The 23229-nt window shown below is 38.7% G+C and overlaps 1 protein-coding gene across 6 annotated transcripts in view; it reads right to left on the bottom strand.

Moving 5' to 3' along the window:
- The window catches only part of Gapvd1 (GTPase activating protein and VPS9 domains 1), a 442880-nt gene that overhangs the window by 300875 nt on the left and 118776 nt on the right, over positions 1 to 23229 (bottom strand). For all 6 annotated transcript variants that reach the window (XM_090389457.1, XM_090389454.1, XM_090389464.1 and 3 more), the window contains exons 7-8: positions 20747 to 20931; positions 8217 to 8367 (exon numbers count right to left, since the gene is read on the bottom strand). In XM_090389457.1, coding sequence (XP_090245583.1) covers positions 8217 to 8367; positions 20747 to 20931 — 336 coding nt within the window. The remainder of the gene's footprint in view (positions 1 to 8216; positions 8368 to 20746; positions 20932 to 23229) is intronic.

Genomic DNA, 23229 nt, shown 5'->3' with positions numbered 1-23229 from the left:
AAATGAGGTGGGTGCACTGAGAGATTCTTACAGAACTCTCAGGAATCAGCCCTCATAAGAGACAAGAAAAAGGAATGCTGGAGGCACTTGGTGGGAACTACTGGAAACAATAACCCTTGGGGAGTTGTCTACAGAATAGTGACCAACAAACTGCCAAGAGGAGATGTCTTAAAAACTACTGCCAAACCAGATGGAACCCCAACCCTGTGTTGGGTGGATTCTGTAAAAAACATCCTAGACAGTATCATTCAGACTGAAATTGGAAATAATTCCCCCCCCACCCAGCTAGACATTATAAAAGAAAACACTGAATATGACAATACCAATATTGAACCTCTATTCGCTATACAAGACTTAGAAATAGCACTATCGAAAACCAAAAACAATAAATGCCCAGGTTTTGACCTCTTAGAGGTTGATCTGGTGCTATTTCCGCAAAAAATTAGCGGAAATAGCACCAGATAAATTAATAGCACTATATAATAACTGTATGACAGAAGGTATATTCCCAAAAATATGGAAACAAGCTGTGTTAAGATTAATTCTCAAAAACCCTGAAAAACTTCCTACTGATCCCAAATCATATAAACCAATAGCCCTACTCCCTGTACTAGGGAAAATATATGAAAGACTAATATATAGCAGATTAGCTCAATATTAGACAGAAGCAGGTTTGCATTCCAACAATCAGTACAGTTTTAAGCAGGGCAATTCTATGGAGGATGCCATGCACCACCTACTAACAACAGTTAAAAACACAGAGGAGAAATATATGCTGGCAATCTCCATTGACTTTGCTGGGGCATTTGACTCACTCTGGTGGCCTAGTGTCCTTAGGAGACTTCACCAGGCAAATGCCCCACAAAACCTCTATAAGGTAATAAACAGCTACCTTACAGACAGAATGTAGGTTCCACGAATTGACATGCCCTGTGAATAAAGGCTGCCCGCAGGGTTCAATCCTTGGCGCTTTCTTTTGGAACATTGTTCTGGACGAATTCTGGGCCCAGATCCAGAACATTGTTCTGGATCTGGGCCCCGTGGAAAGCCTGGCCTTTGCATATGACATGATTTTCCTTGTTAAAGGTAACTCGTGAGTGGTTGTAGAGCAAAGATCAAATGCCGCCCTCTTGCAGCTGCAGGAGTGGGCACAAATGCACATGCTCAAAATATCGCCTGAAAAAACCAAACAAATACTTCTAAAAGGCAATTCGGGCATAAGAAGACGTCCACAAATCAAAATTAACACTATAAAAACCACTATAACAATGGTAACAGAACTAAAATATCTTGGAGTGGTCTTTGATTCAAAATTAACTTTTTACCCCTATTTGATCTACTTGGCGAAGAAAGTGAGAAATTATGCAGGTATGATTGCCAGGATCAGTCGAGCAGACTGGGGACTCAAAAGAAAGACCCTGGCAATCATATACCGTGCAATGTTCCTACCTGTTATCACCTATGGAGCCAGTGCATGGTTCATCTGCTTGGCCATAGTAAGAAATAGGAATAAATGAGAATCGATACAAAGGACAATACTACTCACTATTAGCAGAGCATGTCGCACAGTAAGTACACCTGCACTACAGTTGCTGGCTGGATCCCACTTTACCTGGAAGTAGCCAAAAGAGGCTTATATTATAGATTTAAAAAGGGCATACCCACAGAATTTCTGGGAATAGCCCTTTACAACCAACACCTTCAATGATGAAAGAAAAAGAATAGCCACAAAGCTCCATGAGCTATGGCAAACAAAGTGGGAGCAGGAAACCAGAGGTCTGGTCACCAAACGGTTTCTGCCACTGGTGTCAATGGTTAGCCTAAAGACACCTAAGTGGTATGCCCCTGGACTTTTTACAACATTTATATTGACAGGGCACGGCTCCCTAAAGACAAAACTCATAAAACCTCCTTGGGCCTGACCGATAACCCAAACTGCACTTGTGGCAAAAGTGAAGACTGGGCACACATTCTAAATGAATATATAATATATGCCATCCCCAGAACAGAGCTAATAGCACAGATTGGTCCCCTTCCCAGGAGAGAAGAACATCAGTTCATCATAGAGGAGCAAAATTATAAAGCTTTTACATCTTTCACAGAGAAAGTATTCGAAATGCGCAGAGCAATCCAAAGAATGGCAATTCAGCCCCCCAGCAATTAAACAATAATCAATAGTAAAATTGCCCAAGTTTCCCACCATGTCCAGACGATGACTTAAAAACTGTTAGGATAGCAGTATTCTGCACCCTGACAGAAACCTGACATGACAAAACTCCCCAGGACTACCCTGCCATGTGTAGGAACCTGGGGCACCACACCAAATAAGTAACCATGTAGGGGAGAGAGATGTACAGGCAGCCAGGGCAGCAGATTAACTGAAAAATATCAGTAAGCTAGTAGCAAGGGGATGCAATGTAGAATGAAAGAAGAATGAATGAATGAATGAATGAGAAGGAAAGACAGAATGAATAGGCTGGGCACTGAGTGAACTAGGAATTATGGTAAAAGGGAATAAATGGCAGTTTTGGGGAAAGAAAGAGTGACCTAGCATGAGGGAAAGAGAGAGTGAATGGGAATGAGTGGAGGAGCAAATGTAACTGGCCAAAAGAATACAAAGTTAAAAATAACTTACATTACTTTATATATACTGTACTAACAAACATTTGCTAACCACATAAACACTATCACTGCATTCTCCCCTAGCCTGCAAAAAAAAAAACAAATAAAACTTGTGGCTAGGCCTACACTACAACTGAAGAATAACAGTAAGTTGAGGTGCCCAGAGAGTGCTGTGCAGAAAGTAATTGTTATTTGGTTTTTTTTTTTAGGAGCTAAGGCCATATTGCTCCGGGAATATGCGGTGGTCATTCCCTGACCTTTCCGCATCCTCCGTATTTGGTGGTGATGGGCTCGAACCCCGGTCTAATCAAGAAGCGTGTGCTATGCACTGCTGCTCCTTCCCACCTGGCTATGGAGGCACCAAGCAGAAAGTAAGAGTCAAATAAATGAGATGAGAGCTAGAAGAATGAATAAAAGTGTAAGTGTGTGAGAAAAAGAACACAAACCATAAATGCTACAGTTAAGTACACACTAACCCTAGTTTTAATTCGTATTTAATATTTATACTACACATCATTGCATCCCCTCCTTGTGTGTGAGAAAAGATGAATGAGTTGAGTGAGAAAAAATAAATAAATAAAAATATATATATATATATATATATATATATAAAAAGTTGGAAAAAAAATTATAAAATAAGAAAAAAGTATTATCTACCGGTTTTGTGTAAATCTCTAAGACAACTAACACTATTAGCTTTTATCTAGCGTATAGCCTCACATGTCTAAATTACATAACATCAAAATTTTGCCCGACCTTTAACACATCTCTTTAACGTTCAACCTCAAACAGCGATTTCCTAACAGCAATCCCATTAAGCATTAATGTCAAAGGCATAATTTTTTTTTTTTAGGTACTAGCCACTGAAATCCCAGGAAACTAGGTGGCAGGACCTGCCAGAGCAATTTGTTGTGATACTAGATACACCCGGCTAGCCTCCACATGGCAAGGTATGGGCAACGTCAGGCCCCTAGTGGGGCCCGACGGCCAATAAGCCGGACAAACAATGGGCACAACATATCACACTGCACAGACACAGCCCACACACTTTCAAGTCCCTGGCGTGACAGTGTACTGTCCTCGACACAGCGAAACACACGCAGAGATGGGAGAAATCCCAGGTGCTGCCTGACACGAACATACCTTAATACCTTAACCTTGTCAGTGTAGTACCACAGAGTTGATACGTTACTCTGGAGTTACTGCTTCCCATATGTAGTACTGTACATTTATCAATGTTAAACTTCGTTTACCACTCTAGCCCATCTGCTCAACTTTTCTAGATCCTGTTGCAGCAACATACTGTCATTTGTGTCCTTAATAACCCTGCCAACCTTCGTATCATTTGCAAACTTGGACATTAAGCCTGATATACCATCATCAATATCATTTATAAATACAGAAAACAACAATGGACCCAATACTGAACCCTGAGGAACTTCACTAATAACATTAGTCCATGAAGAGCCGTGTCCATTGATTACCACTCTGTATTCTCCCACTCAACCATCCCTTTATCCATAGCAGCAATTTGTCTCCAATGCCACACTGCTCCAATTTGTGCTACTAAATTATAACTAGTAAATGGCATTATATAACTAGTAAACTAATTCCAAGTTCTCAGAACCAATGACATGGATGTATTTCTCTCTCCCTTACCCAGACCCACTATTTCCATTTCTAATTTAAAATTTCCAGTCAGTTTTGAAAGATGTGTATGAGACCTGCATAAAAATAGGAGAAAAATGGAAATGTGTATCTTTGAATTTTAACAAAGTGGTTAAAAATTGTTAATTGTTCAAAGTATAAGTACAGATGCTTTTGATCTGAAATTGAATCACGATAAGTTTGGAGATTGAGGGTGATGGATGAAAAGATAACATAAAATTATAAAATGTGCCACACAGCCAATTGAGTGGCACTACACTCAAGGAAGGGGAGAATAAAAAAGAGCTAGGTATAATTGTATAATCTGATACAAAGTCCTTGTATCAGATTATACAATTGAAATACAAAGTCGTCTGAACAGTGCAGACAGGAGGCTAGAACTGCCTATGAGGTTCAGTCAATGACAGAAGCCCATGCACTGTCCTACTTATGGATCTGACCCAAAATCTTGATAGTCGAAATCCCGACAGCATCTACTATATTATAAAAATATATGAATATAATTCTATATATTTATTAGTTTTTAGTAAGTAAAAATTTACCTTATTAGATTAATTCTGTAGAAAGAATACAAAAAATAACAAAAGTTTTAATGATAAATACCTCTCATTTTGAAGGTGATGTTTTTGTTACAGAAACAAACACTTTTAAAATCAGCAAATAAGAATGACTTAATTAATTTTACTTTATTATTTTTCATTTAATTGGTAATTTTTCAAGTCGAATTTTGGTATTTATATAGGGTGTCTGAGCAATAATTATAGGTATAGCATTGAAATGCTAATTATTAAAAATACTTGAAATAAGAATACTTTCAGAATATGAAAATTTGGAGTACATACTTTGGCAGCTACATAACATTTGTCTTTTTTTTTTCTTTTTTTTTATGAAAACCCCAAACACGAAAGGTATCAAAACCTATAGTACTAAGTACTGTGCATGGGTTGGAGGAGAAGTATGGGGGGAGGGGGGGATGCCAAAAACTTTGCTCTAGAGACTAAACATGGGTTTCACCACTTCGAGCCTCCAATAAGAAAAGTGGTGGTATTTCACCGGTTGCTGAAAGTCATCTACCACCTATCATTAGCATAACTAAAACTGTAATTATACAGGCAACAAATTATTAGCTGTACTTTGACAAATTTCTTTGACAGGTACATTAGGCATGATCATAGGTAAATGGTACGGTAATTCGCGCTCCACAGTTATTTCCACCAACATTATGGTATGTTTATGATTCCATTCAACTGGAAATTCTAAGCACACAAAACAGTGTTGACGCTTGGCACAGATGGCAGTGTATAGTTGGTCAGCACATATTGGAGTATATAGGATCATCGGGAAATTTCAGAAAGAACAGCAATAGGTTGATAACCAGGCTAAATGCATACTTCGTGGTGAATCCTGTCCAAAAACACAAGAAGGCAACAGTTGAGAGAGAAACGAGAATAATGATGGTTGTGAATGATCGTGAAAATAGGTCTCTGATTACCTTTGCAGTATTGCGCACAATGTATCTTTATAAATATTATTTTATTTTATGCACATATATATAAAGTGTGTGTTGTTTATTCATTAATATGACATGAAATATTAACATTATCATACTGTTTACATAACTGCAATGTACATGTTCCATGTGTTCAAATAAAATTTTAATGTTTTTAGTGGCCGTTTTGATTACACGAAAAATATTTTTTATCCCAAACAGTTTCTGAGATATGGACTCTAACTTTGTTTTTTTAAATACAATTGGTATGTCGGGATTTTGTTGTTGTTATTTGGTTTTTAGGAGCATTAGCAACTAAGGCCATATTGCTCCGGGGATATGCAGTGGTCATTCACTGACCTTTCCGCATCCTCCGTATTTGGTGGTCACGAGCTCGAACCCCGGTATAATCAAGAAGCATGTGCTACGCACTGCTGCTCCTACCCACCTGGCTCCAGAGGTGCCCATCGGGATTTTGGTTGTCCGGATTTTTGCCTGTCGGAATTTTGGCCTACACATACACAGAAATTTTGTCAGCAAGAGCAAAAAAGCAACTGTCCCACCAAATAAGACAGTTGGCTAGGCTGCATCCTGAGTGCTGCATACAGGTTTGGCACCCTCATTTTAGGAAGGATGTGGATCTGTTGAAATAGGTGCAGAGAGAGAGCAGCAACAAAATTTGAGTGATTCTGTTTACAGAATCACTCTTTCTAAACTAGTTCTTTCATTTTGGATTACGCAAACTTTATAAAGACTGAAACACTTCAAATTCCTAGTTTAGCAAATAAGTACATTACATCAATAACTGTAGATGTGCAAATGTGACCCCAATTCACAAAGGAGGATCAAAGGGAGACAAGTAATTATAGACCTGTTAGTTTAACTTCTGTTCCAGGGAAATTAATGGAGGCACTAGTTAAAGAAGCACTGCAGTATCATCTAGACAAGATTATAGCTCTGACACAGCATGGTTTTGTTAAGGGGAAGTTTTGTCTGATCAATTTGATTGGATACTATGATGTGGTCACAAAGAAACTGGATGCAGGGAATAACTTTGATATCATATATTTGGATCTTAGAAAGGCTTTTGATACTGTTACACATGGAAGACTGCTGCACAAATTGGAGCAGTGTGGCACTGGAGGCAAATTGTTGTTATGGACAAAGGGATGGTTGAGTGGGAGAAGACAGAGTGGTAATCAATGGACTAATGTTATTAGTGGAGTCCCTCAGGATTCAATGTTGGGTCCATTGTTGTTTTCTGTATTTATAAATGATATTGATGATGGTATATCAAGCTTAATGTCCAAGTTTGCAGATGATTCGAAGGTTGGCAGGGCTGTTAAGAACACTAATAACAGTACGCTGCTGCAACAGGATCTAGAAAAGTTCAGCATATGGGCTGAGAGGTGGCAAACGAAGTTTAACATTGACAAATGTAAAGTATTACATAAGGGAAACAGTAACCCCAGAGCAACGTATCAACTCTGTGGTACTACACTGACAGTGGCAGAGAATGAAAAGGATCTGGGGGTAATTGTGCAGGCAGATATGAAGTTTTCTGAGCAGTGCAGACGGTCTGCAAGGGTAGCTCATGGTGTCTTGTCAATGATATTCAGGAATTTTTCTAGCAAAGGATAAGGAGGTGATTATCCCCTTGTATAAGGCAATGGTCAGGCTACCTTTAGTACTGCATACATGTCTGGAGGCCTCATTTAAAGAGGATGTAGAACTGTTGGAACAAGTACAGACAAGGGCAACAAGATTAGTGAATGGAACAAAGGGTTGCTCTTATGAAGAAAGGCTTAAGTTTTGCAGATTACAGTGTCTGGAGACTAAGCACCTGTGAAGTGATCTGATTGAGGTGTATAAAGCCTTGAATGGTTTGAGCATGCTCAATGCTGATGGGATTCTTCCTCTTGCTCAAAATAATCACCTGAAAAGGCATAAATTCAAATAATTGAGGAAAGACAGTTATAGGATAGATGTGTGGAAGTTTGCCTGTGGGTAGTTGATTGATGGAACAGACTTTCATCTTTTGTTGTGGAAGTTGATAGCCTAAATAAATTTAATGCTGAGCTGGACAGGTATTTGGAACAAACGGGAGCAGGTATTTTTTTTTATTTTTATTTTTTTCCAGACTGATGCTGCATAAGCTTGCTTCTTGCGTCGTATGCTTCTACTAATGCTAATGCTAAAAAATAAAACAAAAATTATGGCTTTGAGTCTCTTGCTTTGCTTTTTTTTTTTACTACATATTAATAGCTGACTTAAAAATCTGAGAAATATTTCTCAAATATGCATTCATAGAGAAAACATCAGTATACAGTCCAACATAGTAAAAATTAATTTTATTTTAAACTGTTTAATTTGACAGAAAACGACAAAAAAGAAGAAAAAAAAAGTTACATTAAAATGCATTCAAATACTATTATACCTATAGATTCCTGATCCTGAGAGAGCGAAAATCTGGTTCTTTTTTCTACTGTTTCTGGACCACTAGTAACACTCTCTATCTCCTCTCCTGTTAAGCTATCCAAGTTCATTCTTACCCTGTTCTGTTTCTTCTGTTTCTCTAAACTCAAAACCTAAAATTTGAAAATATTAAAATTGAGCAATAGCCTCTAGACAGAGTAGTTGCACTGTAACCTTGAATTACCATACCTTTAGTGAAAACAAAAATATTTGAATTGAAACAAAAATTAAAAAGTGCTCACTAAAGGTAACCTGTCATATAAATTTATCTTAATAGAAAATATAATCAGTAATTACATACAAGACAAATATCCATTTATTGCCTACTGCTAGTGATGTGTGATGCATTTATAACAAATGAAAGAAATGTGGAAGGCTGAGTAAAAAAACTAACACAAATTCAATCCGAACAAGTCATCACAACAAGATGCCTCATGTACACCAATGAGCCAAAACATTATGACCACCTACCTAATATGATGTTGGTCCTCCACGTGCAGCCCGTACCTGGTGTGGCATGGATGCTACAAGATTTCTAAATATGTCTTGTAGTATCTTCTATGGCAGAATGTTCGGGAGGCAACTAGAGGGAGTAATACTCTTGATCTGATTATCAGTAGTGATTCTTCGTGCATTAAGAATCTGCGGATAAAGGAACAACTAGGTGGTAGTGATCACAGTATGCTGAAGTGGGATTTACTCAAAGAGATAACTACCATCAGGGGTAAAGGGAAGGGTTTTTGCTTTAGTAAAGGCTACTACGGAGGTCTTAGACAGTATTTAAATTCACGCGGTGAGGCCAACTGATGATGTTACCAACAGCAAATTCAAAATGGGAAACATTCAAAGAATTAATCTTGGAAGCTACTAGGCTTTTAATACCAACTAAGAAATACTGTTCAAGGTTTAGGCCTAAATGGAACAACTAGGTGGTTGATGTCAGATGAACTAATGAGACATTTGTTATTTGTTATTTGGTTTTTTTTTAGGAGCATTAGCAACTAAGGCCATATTGCTCCAGGAATATGCGGTGGTCATTCTCTGACCTTTCCGCATCCTCCGTATTTGGTGGTGACGGGCTCGAACCCCGGTCTAATCAAGAAGCGTGTGCTACGCACTGCTGCTCCTTCCCACCTGGCTACGGAGGCGCCCTAATGAGACATGTAGCAGAGAAGAAAAATGCATGGGATACATATAAATTAATGGGTGACACGGAAGCCTATGATAGATGTAAGCTGGTTTGTAACCAAGTCACAAAGGAGGTTAGGCAGGCAAAGGATACAAATAAAAACAGCAAAGAGTTCTTTACTTATGTAAACTCAAGAAGGAAGGGGATGAATCAGATTAGTCTACTGGATATCGATGGTTCAACTGTTGATGATCTTGCTCAGGTGGCTAACAAACTAAATGAGTATTTTGCATCTACATTATTATTATTTTTTTGGTTTTTAGGAGCATTAGCAACTAAGGTCATATTGCTCCGTGAATATGCGGTAGTCATTGCTGACCTTTCCGCATCCGGTGGTGACGGGCTCGAACCCCGGTCTAATCAAGAAGCGTGTGCTACGCACTGCTGCTCCTTCCCACCTGGCTATGGAGGCACCTGCATCTACATTCACACATGAGAAGTTATTCAGGGAGGGGAATGCCAGAGGTGAACTAAACCCTGGCAGCAAACTACACAATTTTGTAATAACTGAGAATACTGTGGAGGAGAAATTGTTGAAGATTTGATTTGATTTGGGTTTTACTGGCGCATCAGCAACTGAGGCTATAATGCGCCAAATACAGGTCATATATAAAAAGTTAAAACATTCAGTGACCTAAGTAGTTAGGCCACCATGTTGAGATATAAAAGGCGTAAAAGTACAAAATATATGAACAAACGAATGACAACTCAATTTTAAATACGAGTAAAATGGTTTACTGATTTTAAAAAGCTAAAAACAGCAGACACATTGTCATTGTCGGATAAAATCTGACTGAGTGTATAAGGCTCAGCCAGATGACTAAAAGCGGTAAAATAAAAATCACGTTTATGTCTAAAACGTGGACACTCGATTAAAATGTGTATAAGGCTCAGCCAGATGACTAAAAGCGGTAAAATAAAAATCACGTTTATGTCTAAAACGTGGACACTCGATTAAAATGTGGCATATACTTAAATAGCTGTCACAGTTCTCACACATAGGACAGTCATCTGCCCTCGGCAGAAATGCATGTGTAAGATGACTGTGTCCTATGCAGAGGCGAGCTAAAACAACTTCCTCTCTGCGATTCCTGCACAGACTAGACTGCCAATGTCGGATTACAGGCTTTATCTGATAGAGCTTGTTTGTGACTTGCTCATGCCAGGATTGTTGCCATTGGGACATTAATTTATCATGTGTTAACTGCCTGTAGTCTGTATATGGGACTAACAGGCAATAAGTGTTGTGGGGTTGGTGACCTGGCCGCAGCATCTGCCAGTTCATTCCCCACGATCCCAATGTGGCTCAGCCAGATGACTGAAGAAACGAATGTCGAAAGAACACTCAGACAGAGTGTAGCGTCTGCTGAATCCGGGTCACAAATGGATGAGGATTATACCTCATACCCGATAAAGTCTGCAGTGTACTTAGAGAGTCACTGTACACAATACACCTTTGATACCTATGGGTTTTAATGTGGTCCAAGGCTAACTCTATAGCATACAACTCAGCTGTATATATGCTGCATTCTTGGGGAATCTTTCCAGATATAGAACGACCTGGAAAGATAGCAGCATATCCAACAGACAACTCCGACTTCGACCCATCAGTGAAGACAGGCAAGAAGTCGGAATATTCGGCCCGGTGGGCAGCGTAGAGTTGGTGGTAGACAGAAGTTGGAGTAATGGACTTACCCCAATTTTTAAGGGAGAAGTCGCATGATGGCAAGCGAGCATGCCAGGGTGGAAGTGGTTGCCTTGGTGACTGGGCAACATTGTCTACCATGATGTCGAACTCTCTGAGAAGCTCCTGGACACGGATACCAAAAGGCTGATTGGCAGTCTGACGAGTGTTATATAGGTTTTCCCATTGTGGCTTGAAAACGGACGTCCACGTAGGGTTGTCTGGCAGGGATTTTAATTTAATGGTATATTTTAAAGACAACTGCTTTCGTCGAAATGACAGTGGTGGTTCAGTTACTTCAACATATAAACTCTGGACAGGGGATGTTCTAAATGCTCCAGTAGCAATACGGATGGCTTGGTGGTGAACTGGGTCCAGCCATCTAAGTACGCTGTTTCTAGCCAATGCCTACACTTGGGACCCATAGTCTAGTTTAGATCGGACAAGTTCACGATAGAGGCTGAGCAAAGTGGAGCAGTCTGCTCCCCATTTATTGGAGGAAATAGAGCGTAGGAGATTCAACCCTCTTGTGCATTTTGTCTGCAGTTGGCGAATATAAGGTAAAAATGTCAACTTCCTGTCGAAAATGAGCCCCAAGAATTCTGTCTCGGGTGCTACTGGAATGATGTGTTGTCCGAGTTTAAGTTCTGGTTCAGGGTGAAGGTTCCGTTTGCGACAAAAGTGTATGCAGACAGTCTTCTGTGGCGTAACTGAGCAGTTACGTAAGTAAGGGTCTTCATTTGCCTTTAAATACGTCTCCTGTAAGCAAAAGCAAGTTGGTTCATGTTTTCTCAGGGAGCCTTGATGTCATCTCTATTTCTACGAAATCCATGGCAATTTACTTGGTGGTAGACAGAAGTTGGAGTAATGGACTTACCCCAATTTTTAAGGGAGAAGTCGCATGATGGCAAGCGAGCATGCCAGGGTGGAAATTTCTACCCTCCATGGGCAGGTCCATCTCCAGCTCTGTCTCTGCGAATAACTGAGCAGTTACGTAAGTAAGGGTCTTCATTTGCCTTTAAATACGTCTCCTGTAAGCAAAAGCAAGTTGGTTCATGTTTTCTCATGGAGCCTTGATGTCATCTCTATTTCTACGAAATCCATGGCAATTCCATTGGAGAAATTTAAATGTATCCATTATTTTGATTTACTGGGTCAGTCTGGTGGCTTCCAAAGGACTGAAGGCTTCATTTTCTCAGTCCTGGGTTTATCTCTCTTTGGAAAGATTGGACGTTGGACTGTATCCATTTCTTCTTCTTTCGCAAAGAGTTCCAGGACACACTCGTCCTGTACCTCCTTATCTTCTACATCCATTGTCTCTTGGATTGTAGTTGCCTGTTCGCTTTTCTTTGGAGTTTCTTTAGTACTCTGTTTTGGAAGTGATGGAGCACTAGGAGGTACGGATATAGCAGTGGTGGCTGACTGTGATTTTTGGGTGGGCTTTTGGGAACTTAATAAATAGCGCGCAATGGGGGTAAATGACTCCTTTGGTGGAATACTCATATCAGTCTGAGTACCAATGGTACTTTTCCCAGAAGCTTTCTGGGCATATGAGGGCTTGGCACTATTTAAAGGTTGGATGCATCCTCTGGCCTCCTGATAGGAGATGTTTAGCTCTGTTTTTAGTTTCTGAATTTCCTTCTCCTCTTTCCGCCGCTGGCATGCTCGAGATTATGCAGGGTGTTCTCCTTGGCAGTTAGTACAACTTGGCTTAGAAACTAAACATTCCTTGCTCTCGTGGTCTTTAGCACCACAGCGAGCACAGGCAGGGTTGCGACGACAAGCTGTTTGAGAGTGGCCATACTTTTGGCATTTAAAACACCTCAGTGGGTTCGAGATATAAATCCTCACTGGGCAGTTTAAATAGCCTGCTTTTATGGAACTTGGAGGCCGTGGGGTGTTGAACGTTACGATGAGAACTCGGGTAGGGACGAAATTCCCATCCTTCCGCATCAATATTCTTTTCACAGCCGTCACTCCTTGGTCTTTAAGTTCAGAGCACATCTCTTCTTCAGAAATATGAAGAAAATCCCACTCTGATATGACACCGCATGAGAAATTCAAGGTTTTATGGGGGATAACGATGATGTTTAATCCCCCTAACGATGTGGCTTTCAGTAGTTGCTGTGCATGTTTTTGGCTTGCAGCCTCAACTAAAATGTCTCCAGAACGTAGCCTTTTTACAGATTTTGGAGATCCTGTCAACCCTTCTAATCCTTTCTGGATGAAAAAGAGCGACATTTTCCCGAGTGCCTGCTCTCCGGTGGAATGGAGAATGAGGAAAAGTGGTGACACAGATGGTGGTGTATCCTCAGTTCTGGCTCTTTTTGCAGAGGTGTTTTCTGCGTCATGATCTCGGTTAGGTAGGGGCCTTGTTGGGGCCCCAGAAGAAGAAGGATTTAAATTACTCATAGGAGTAAGATAAAAATTTCAGATGCCCTAAGTACCTCACCCACCACAGAGCCCTACGAGGGGATGCCCACTCGTGAACTAGCAGGTACTGCGTACACGAATGGGATGCCAAGTTAGCTTAGAGGCACCATACCCACGTTTCCAATAAGCCTTGATCCCGTCCCAGGACCAAAGGGAGGGAGACTTGTTGGAACGCAGTTGACCCTAGCAGTAAGAACCACCCGCCGATTGATCGCAGTCGGGCCAGTCCGGGACCACCCATCTTGTCGAAGCAGGGGGCCAAAGTGGTGTATTAAGGCTGGGCCCCTCAACCACAAGGATCCCCCTTTCTGAAATCCATGGGTTGCGGCGCACGGCTGCACATGCCGGATTCCAAAGATGTAACCCTGGAACCAAAGTATGGGCGTTAGATCCCAGTGATGCTAATCTGGAAAACCAGCAGCATCACTGGGAGGTTCCCTCACCACGTACAGGTGCCCACGTCGAGGGGAAATTGTTGAAGATAAACATAAGGAAGGCACCTGGGGTGGATAGAATCTATCCAGTTATATTAAAGGAGGCAGCACTGGAAGTAAGCAAACCCTTAGCCATAATTATGACAGCTTCCATGGACTGGATATGTGCAAATGTGACCCCAATTCCCAAAGGAAGACCAAAGGGCAACACAAGTAATTACAGACCTGTCAGTTTAACTTCTGTTCCAGGGAAATTAATGGAGGCACTGGTTAAGAAGCACTGCAGGATCATCTAGACAAGATTTCAGTTATAGCTCGAACACAGCATGGTTTTGTTAAGGGGAAATCTTGTGTGTCCAATTTGATTGGATACTATGATGTGGTCACAAAAGAAATGGATGCAGGGAATAACTCTGATATCATATACAGGCAGTTCACGCTTTACGAGTTCCCGGGTTTACGAGTTTTTTTTTTTTTTTTTTTTCAAGTATTAACAAAATCGAAAATATGAACATTAATTTCAAAAAAATGAATGTTAAACAATCATAAATATCACATTTCAAACCATGCACATAGCTATACAATACAGTATACCCAGCTTTACGATATTAATCCATTCCAGAGGCAGCATCGTATCATGAAAATATCGTAATGTGAACCAATAACACATTTTTTGGTAAGTCGTCCCACGACCTTGGAAGTTGAAATTTTCACTATATAACTCTCTAAAAGGTTGTTTTTATAGTGTAAATTGTATTAGTTACCAATTAAAATCATTAAAATGCACTACACTTTCATCATTATCATATGTTCTATTATAAGAACCAATTTTGAATGGCTTTGTGAAATTTTTCTAAAGCACATTTCTGGAGGTCCCAACCATAAAACGATTTGCACTTTCCGGTTTACTGGGCTTTTCTGTTAGTGCAATCAATTATAAACGGGTAGTAAACTCCTTCTTATTGCATTTGAGAAAATACCGATAGCTGGAATTGTGTGGTTTTTTACGTTATTATGGTGAAATGTTTTTCCCATTTACTAAAATCTTCAATCGTATAAAAAACATAAATAAATTTTCAGAATCTTCTCTTCATTCCTTGTTACTCCGTGCAAATCGTGTTAGTTGCAATTGTGCGTTCCATTAAAAAATGCTTATGCATGCTATTGAAATTTAAAAAGAAAAGAGAAGACTATCTTGGAAATAAACGCTGGTTTGTTGCACGGCTCATGCAACAATCTTCCATCAGTCGCTGTAGAAGTTGATAGCTTAAACAGATTCAAGGCAGAACTAGACAAACGTTTGAAGCGAGTGGATGGATGAAATCAGAAGGCTGTGTGTGTGTGTGTGTGTGTGTGTGTGTGTGTGTGTGTGTGTGTGTGTGTGTGTGTGTGTGTGTGTGTGTGTGTGTTTTTGGCTGATGCTATATAAGCTTGCATTCTTGCATCATATGCCCTTTTTTCTGAAACATGTACTGATGAAGTACATGTTTCAGGAAAAGTACAGGAAGCTAGCTAAAGTAGCCGAACTTATTGAAAAGGCCAAAAAACCACACACAATAGCTGAAACTTTGTTAATACCAGCTTGTAAAGAGATAGTGAAAATAGTCCTGGACCCAGAAGCTGCTAATGAAATTTCAAAAATTCCGCTCTCAGCTGACAATCAGTCGCCGAGTCAGTGATATGTCCAGGGACATTGAAGACATTATTAAAGAGAAAATCAACGGCAATCAGAAGTTCTCACTTTAGATCGACGAGTTCACATATGTTAGCGATCACACTGAACTTCTTGCCAACATTCGGTTCATCAACAGAGATGTAATTGAACAAATTTCTTTTTGCAAATTACTACCCGAGTGATCCACTGGTGAAGAAATATTTCATGTTACTAATGAATATATGCTCCAAAATGAATTAAATTGGAAGGATTGTGTTAGTGTTTGCACTACGGAGCCACTTCCATGACAGGTTGAGTTAAAGACTTTGCAGCTAAAGTGCGCAAAGTGAATCCTGTCACAGGATGTGACCATTGTCTTATTCACCCCGAAGCCATTGTTGCCAAGTCTTTGCCATCTGCTCTGAAAGTTGTGCTGGATGAAGTAGTAAAAGTCGTTAACTTCATCAAATCCTTGCACCTCAATGCGCGGCTTTTTTCCGTTTTGTGTCAGGAAATGGGATCTGGACACACCACACTCCTACATACGGAAGTACGGTCGTTGTCAGATGGTAAGGTGCTAACATGGCCTTTTGAACTTAAGGAGGAGGTAGAGACATTTTTAACAGTTTAGGGGCATGAGTATGCAGAGTTATTTGCAGATGATGAATAGGTGACTTAAGTTGGCATAACTTTCCGATATTTTCATTCAGTTGAACGAAAATATCGGAAAACATCTCAAACGACCCATTTGCAAATGGGTCGTTTGAGATGTTCCCAACTGTATGGCTGCTTGCTACTGGTAATAAAGTGGTGATGGACTTCATTAAAGAACATTTAGATAACTTGCAGCAGAAGTTCGAGGATTATTTTGGAGAGAGTGTTGAAGATTTCGACTGGGTTCATGATCCATTTGTTGCAGATGCAAAATCTCTTCCGATGAATGTACAAGAGGAACTAACAGATCTGAAGGCGGACAGGACATTGCGATAAAAACACTGTGAAGCACAGCTGGACACATTTTGGTTGTCAACAAGGAAAGAATACCCAGGTAGCTCCAAGATGGCAATTAATATGTTATTACCATTTTTGAATACATATTTGTGTGAACTGGGCTTTTCGACCTTGACTGAAATTAAAACATCAAAGAGGGAGAGACTCAGATCCATTGATGAAGAAATGAGGCTTGCATTGTCAATGATTCCGCCACACATCAGACATCTGTGTTCAGCAAAGCAGGTACAAGTATCACATTGAAGGTATGCATAGTTATTTGGTTTGGCTTTGCTTTTGTACAGTGATTTAGGGTTCATAAAATGTTAATATATGCAGGAGCCAATTTCTGTTGGATTGTTGGAACAATAATAATTGATTCTATTGTAACATAGCATATTTATATTAACACTGCCGTAAACTAAGCTTTTTAGGGATTAACATTTTGATGTGCCATGTTGTGTCATGGATAACTTAAGGTGTGCCGTGAAGAGGAAAACGTTTGTGGAACACTGCTATACAGTATGTATAGACTGTATGTAAGGTTTTACAAGCTGTAGATAATGGTATGCATTTTAAGATTGACATCACTAAACAGTTCAACATTCCTAAAAGTACACTGTTCACCAACCCTAAAACAAAAAGCTCAGAGAAACCTGCTACAGCATGTAGAATCAGAGAATGAAAGGTGAAGTAGCCAGATTTTGCAATGGTGTTCTTGGAATAGCTAATAATGATATAGATGGAAATGCTCATGTAGATGAAAAATCTTTTTAGAAAGTAAGGCCAAATTCATTTGCACATTAGATGAATACTGAAGATGGATGTTCCAGAAATTTACGACTCATCATGGGTTGTCCTCAAAAAGTGTGTGGAGAAAGTGCAGTCACAGACACAAACTACAAAAGAATGGAAGGAAATCAGTTTAAAGGATGCTTCATTTTAGGAAGGATGTATATTTGCTTGAGCATGTACAGAGAAGGGCAACAAGAGGCTTAAGAGGAGAGGCTTAAGTTCTGCAAATTGCAGCAGCTGGAGACTAGGAACCTGCGAGGTGATCTGATTGAGGTGTATAAGGCCCTGAATGGGTTGAGCACGCTGAATTCTGATGGGATTCTTTCACTTGTTCAGATTACGAACATAAGGGAGCACAAATTGAGGAAGGGCAGATGTAGAATAGATGTGCAGAATTTTGCCTTTAGCCAGTGGGTGGTTAATTGCTGGAACAAACTTCCATCTGTCATTGTGGAAGTTGATAGGTTAAATAAATTTAAGGAGGAACTGGACAAATATTTAGAGGGGATTGTTTTGTAATTTTTTTTTTTTTTTTTTTTTTTTGCTGCATAAGCTCATACATTTGCTTTTTTTTTGCAACACATGCCACTACTGCTACTACTACCTTCATCAATATCATTAATAAATATAAACACAACAATGGGCCAAGCACTGAACACTGGAAGACTCCACTAAAAATTAGTCCATGAAGAGCAGTGTCCATTAATATCCACTAACTGTCTTCTCCCACTCAACCATCTCTTTATTTAGAGCAGTAACTTGCTCTTGGTGTAATTTTCTTAGTTTCATCTTTATCCAGAAACAGTCTAATTTCTAACTACTCTTCTGACACTGAAAGTGATGAGGTTAACTATAAATGTTACAAATATAAACCTATACACATGTTATATTAACATATGCAGCTACTTTAATGAATATAAATCAGCAACTGTTAAATGAGAACAATATTTAGGGTCACAAAGTCATCCAATAGTACGTATAAGAAAGAAAGAAAGCAGAGAGAGAGAGACATATTAATTTTAAGAGCTAGAGTGATGGCTAAAGCATCAATTATTCTTTCTCTTTTTATTGTTAAAACTCAAAGTTTTTTCTTTTTTTTTTTTTATCTCAGTTAACTTGGTTGACCATAATATTTTCTTTAATCTATCTATACCATTATTGTTGTTTGGCTTTTTTTGTGGAGCATTAGCAACTAAGGCCATATTGCTCCGGGGATGTGCAGTGGTCATTCCCTGACCTTTCCACATCCTCAGTATTGGTGGTCACTGGCTTGAACCCTGGTCTAATCAAGAAGCGTGTACTACGCACTGCCGCTTCTGCCCACCTAATCTATACCATTATACAGATAATGGCAAAGTTATGTGTGTGCACTGTTCTTAGGAATTTTTAGCTCATTCTCTACTCAGACCATAGTCAGCCAGTCCTAGTGTAACGTAGTTTATACGGTTTATTACGTAATGTTTCTTTAGAAGTGTGTGTTCATGGACTGATTTGCATGTTGTGCAGGCTGCAAAATAACTCATGGGTAAACCCTTTTTCCTTTGCTTGTGATCAGTTAATTACAATCCAGAATGAAGAGCCCTTTAAGAATGTCCCTGATAGGATTCAAACCTTGTAACCTTTCCTCTAAACTCACGTGAAAGGTAGCAAAATACCCAATGCATTGTCACAAAGGATATATGCATGCATGCAAGCACACGATACACTCATAACTAAAGAACAAGTTCTGCTTGCCAATAACTTGGGGGAGGTGAGAAGCAACAACGTATAGATAGCTGGTTTCAGCAATTTATTTTTTCCATTGCCAAAACTGGAAGACAAAAGGTGACCATGAACATAATGTCACCCACCCCCATCAAATGGTCAAAATGCACTGTTTATGTAAACAGGTAATACACTACTGGATAAACAATGGATTACACTATAATAATAAGACAGATGGGAAAAAATACATACATGGTATTCTTCCCATTTGTAATCCTGAAACAAAATAGTTGGAAAATGGTAGAAAAATAAGATACAAACCACATTTCAAAACCTTGAGCAAAGACTAGATAGCCAATATTAAATGGGAAATGTATATCTTTCTCAAAAGAATCAGACTGAAAATTGTGTTAAAACTAATGGCATTATCAAATTACAAGTTTTGCCAAGTTGAAGAGCAAGTTTTATTATTGTATAGAAACAGCATGATTTCAGCTTATAGACCTGAACAACTTGTAAGGTCAAGTTGTAGATCAAATTTTCTTCTGTGATCACGTTATACAGAAACTTGCTACAGTGCAATTACAAAATAAGATTCCCTATCTTCACATTTAAATCACTTTGCCGATGATTTAATGTAAAGATGCAAAAATGATTTTAATTTCATTTCAAATTTTAAAATTTTGTTTCCAAAAATTTCACTCAAATGCCATTAGCTTTTATGAAAAGGAATGTAAACAAGGTTCAAAACATGCTACTTTTTTTTAATGTCATAATTTTTATTTAAATGATATTTTGAAAAATATAATTACAACATCTTTATCTGAACCTTTATTTCACCAAAAAATAATAATTCAATGAAAAATATCTAGCTGGAACCAAACCATATAGTTCAAAAGCTTGGGCAAAAATTAATCATTATGGCCACTCAAAACTATGTAAATTTCACCATTTTTTTTAAATAACTGAAAATAATATGTGGTATTTCATTTTAGCAATTCTTAAAGTATTGCTCACCATTAAAAATAAACTAAATTATGAAATATATTCACTATAAGTGAAAATTTTCGTGGGAACAAATGTTTTTTATCACTTCCATCTCCAACAAACATTACAAAAAATTTTTGCTACTACTAATGGTTTAAATAAATTTCTGAAAACATTACGGTAACTTGATTATTAAAAAAAAAATCCAAAAAACATATATATTCATGGCTCCAATTTGTATATTAGGCTTCTAAATGTTAATAGTGGAAATTATTTACCATTTTGGTTAATTTCTTTATTTTCTTAATTTACTATTCCCATAATTCACATTTATAGTATTACTGAGCAGAAAAAAATTTAAAAAGAAATAATTTTAAGTGCCTGTGATAAAGGATTCTAAACTTGGGTTTCACATTAGATTCATCTAATACAACAAAAATTTGAGCAAAGTGAGTGGACTGTTTTTAAAATTTATTATTTTCTAAATTTTAAAAATGAATTAAATTGTCAAAATGTGCTACAGAATTTTCAATAAATGGCAGAAGCTCACTGAAAATGAAACAAAATTAGATTGATGAAAAATTATGCTGTAACATGAAATATAAATACTGAAAAATTATACTTTTTCTTCACTCAGCATTCCTGGACAATCAGAATCATTTCCACTTAAAGGAATAACAAGTACATCTTCCAATTCTCTTTCAAGCAATGAAGTGTCTCCTTCCTGAACAGCAAAAGAGATCTCTTGGGAAATATCAGGTGATGTGCTAAGTGGTGCACCACTCCCACACCTGGAATTTTTTCTACCTATTGCAAAATAAGATATCAAAAAAAGGAAAATACAGAAATTGAAGGAATATTTATGGAGTATCATTAGAAGTAATAAAGACAAATTGATATTAAGGAAGTAAAGCTTATTCAGCATGTCTTTAAAATAAATAAATAAAATGAAAAAAGGGGGGGGGGGAAGTCGCCTGGTTCCAATCAGGTATCTCCCCAGCCTTTGTTTTACACAAGTTCTCTAGTTCTAAAATATCACATAGTAATTTACTCTAACAGTTAATAACTCTTTGGCTAAAAGAGAACTTTCTTATATCCAGTCCACAACTATATCAAACCCCCGCAGATTCACTACGGCATTCCAGGTAGATCAACAGTCACCAATTTAACATCTATGACCAACACCATTCTCAGTGCACTAGAAGCTAAAGCAGAGCTTTCTGTCACCTACATCGACCTGGAAGCCGCTTTCGACTCCATCAGTATCCCCTCACTTGTTCACCTCCTAGAAAACTACTTCTACATAAAAGGTGACATGTTGTGGTTTATCACAGCCCTGCTCTCTGACAGAACCATTCTTCTTAAAGCCGATCAACACACAATCCGGAGAAAGATCACTGCGGGAGTTCCCCAAGGCGGAGTTCTCTCCGGAGCATTATTCACCGCAGTTATTATTCCGTTTGTGCAACAGAGAGAAGACATACTCTGCTATGCCGATAATATTAAAATATATACTCAGATTAACCCCGGCGAACATCTCTCAAACATCAATAAAAAGATCTGCGAAAAGTTACACGACTTAGGATCCTATCTCCATCAATTTGGCCTCCTCATTAACCCTACCAAATCAGCCCAAATTGTCTTTTCTCTGAAGCGCCAACCCAATGAAATCCAAGCTTCTCTAGGCGGCATTCCCTTCCCAGTGGTCAAGATGCATACAGACTTGGGAGTCATCTTCGACTATAAACTGAGCTTCAACCCCCACATTGACAAGCTCACAGCTAAATTCTGTCAAATGCGCTGGACCACAAAACAACAACTGCTCCACGTTAGGGATCTTGGATGTGACTCGACGGTACATATACACCTCAGTATACTCTGTCATACTGTATGCCTCGGAAATTTGGGGGTCCACGGCCCCTACCAACATCAAGCGCGTGTACTCCGCCGAATACTGGCTCCTTCGTTGGATCACGCAAAAACATCGTCGTCCACCCCAGCAAAGGACAACTGCGATGGCGACGTCACTTCATTTTGCCCGACTTCCAGATCTTGTATTTAAAAAACGCCTTGTTCTCACTGTCAAGATGACAACCGGAATGGTCTCAGAGCCAAGCATCTGGGAACTGTGTGGCTGGAGGATCCCTCTACCTGGACTGAGGTCAGCTCCCACGCTCACAGCTCACTATAACAGACTAGCACTCAGTGACCGCTTTCTCCCCAGGGAGATGATCCCCACAATCTGTTCAATTGACGGCGACCTCTGTAGGTTTGTGAAGGATCGGAGGTACCGAAGACAGATCCTTAAGAGCCTGACCTTGACCAGGCAAAGTGCACATTGATAAGGGCAGCATAATAATGCCCAATATATTGTAAATAATGTTTAAAGCACGATGTCTTTATGAATATGTTGTAAATAAAGTCAAGAATCTCTTTATGAATATAAATATTAATATAACATAATTTAAATGTTAATATCTTTATTATTGTAAATACTGTCAAAAGCATATATCCTGTAAATAATCTGACACTGATTCTATTTTATTGTTGGCTCTGGGGGGTGAGCCCGAACTTCGATGTGGACCCCGTCTCCCCAAGGCTATTATTGTCCACCAGCCAATGTAAAACCCCTGGCATTGCTGCTGTGAAGGGTCTATTGTATATACCACGTTTGTATACAATAAAAATTATATATATATATATATATATATATATATATATATCTTTCCTTAGCTCAAATCCTCTAGTTTTTGTGCCAACTGCAAAAGAAAAAAAGGATATTTCCATTATTTATTTTATTCAATCATTTAAAGTTTTAAATATCTCAAAATCAAGTTCTCATGCAAACATCTGGTTTCAAGTCTTTGCTATTCACAAAGTTGAAGCATCTAAATAAATAACTAACTTTTTTTGTTCCTTATTGCACCTTTTTTTTCAGCAGATATAGATTGTTCACGAAATGCGGGTTTCAAACCTAAAGATGTGAATAATTACAATAGTTACTTTATACATTGGAATAATTACCTCATTGCCCCTATTATAAAAATTCATATGCATCACAGAAAAAACATTGTCTCCTAAACCTGTAGCTACACAATGCTTTAA

Source organism: Mastigoproctus giganteus, chromosome 2, assembly GCF_048544385.1.
Source record: "Mastigoproctus giganteus isolate SK-2022 chromosome 2, ASM4854438v1, whole genome shotgun sequence".
Taxonomy (NCBI): domain Eukaryota; kingdom Metazoa; phylum Arthropoda; class Arachnida; order Uropygi; family Thelyphonidae; genus Mastigoproctus; species Mastigoproctus giganteus.
This window is presented reverse-complemented; position numbering and strand designations above follow the sequence as displayed.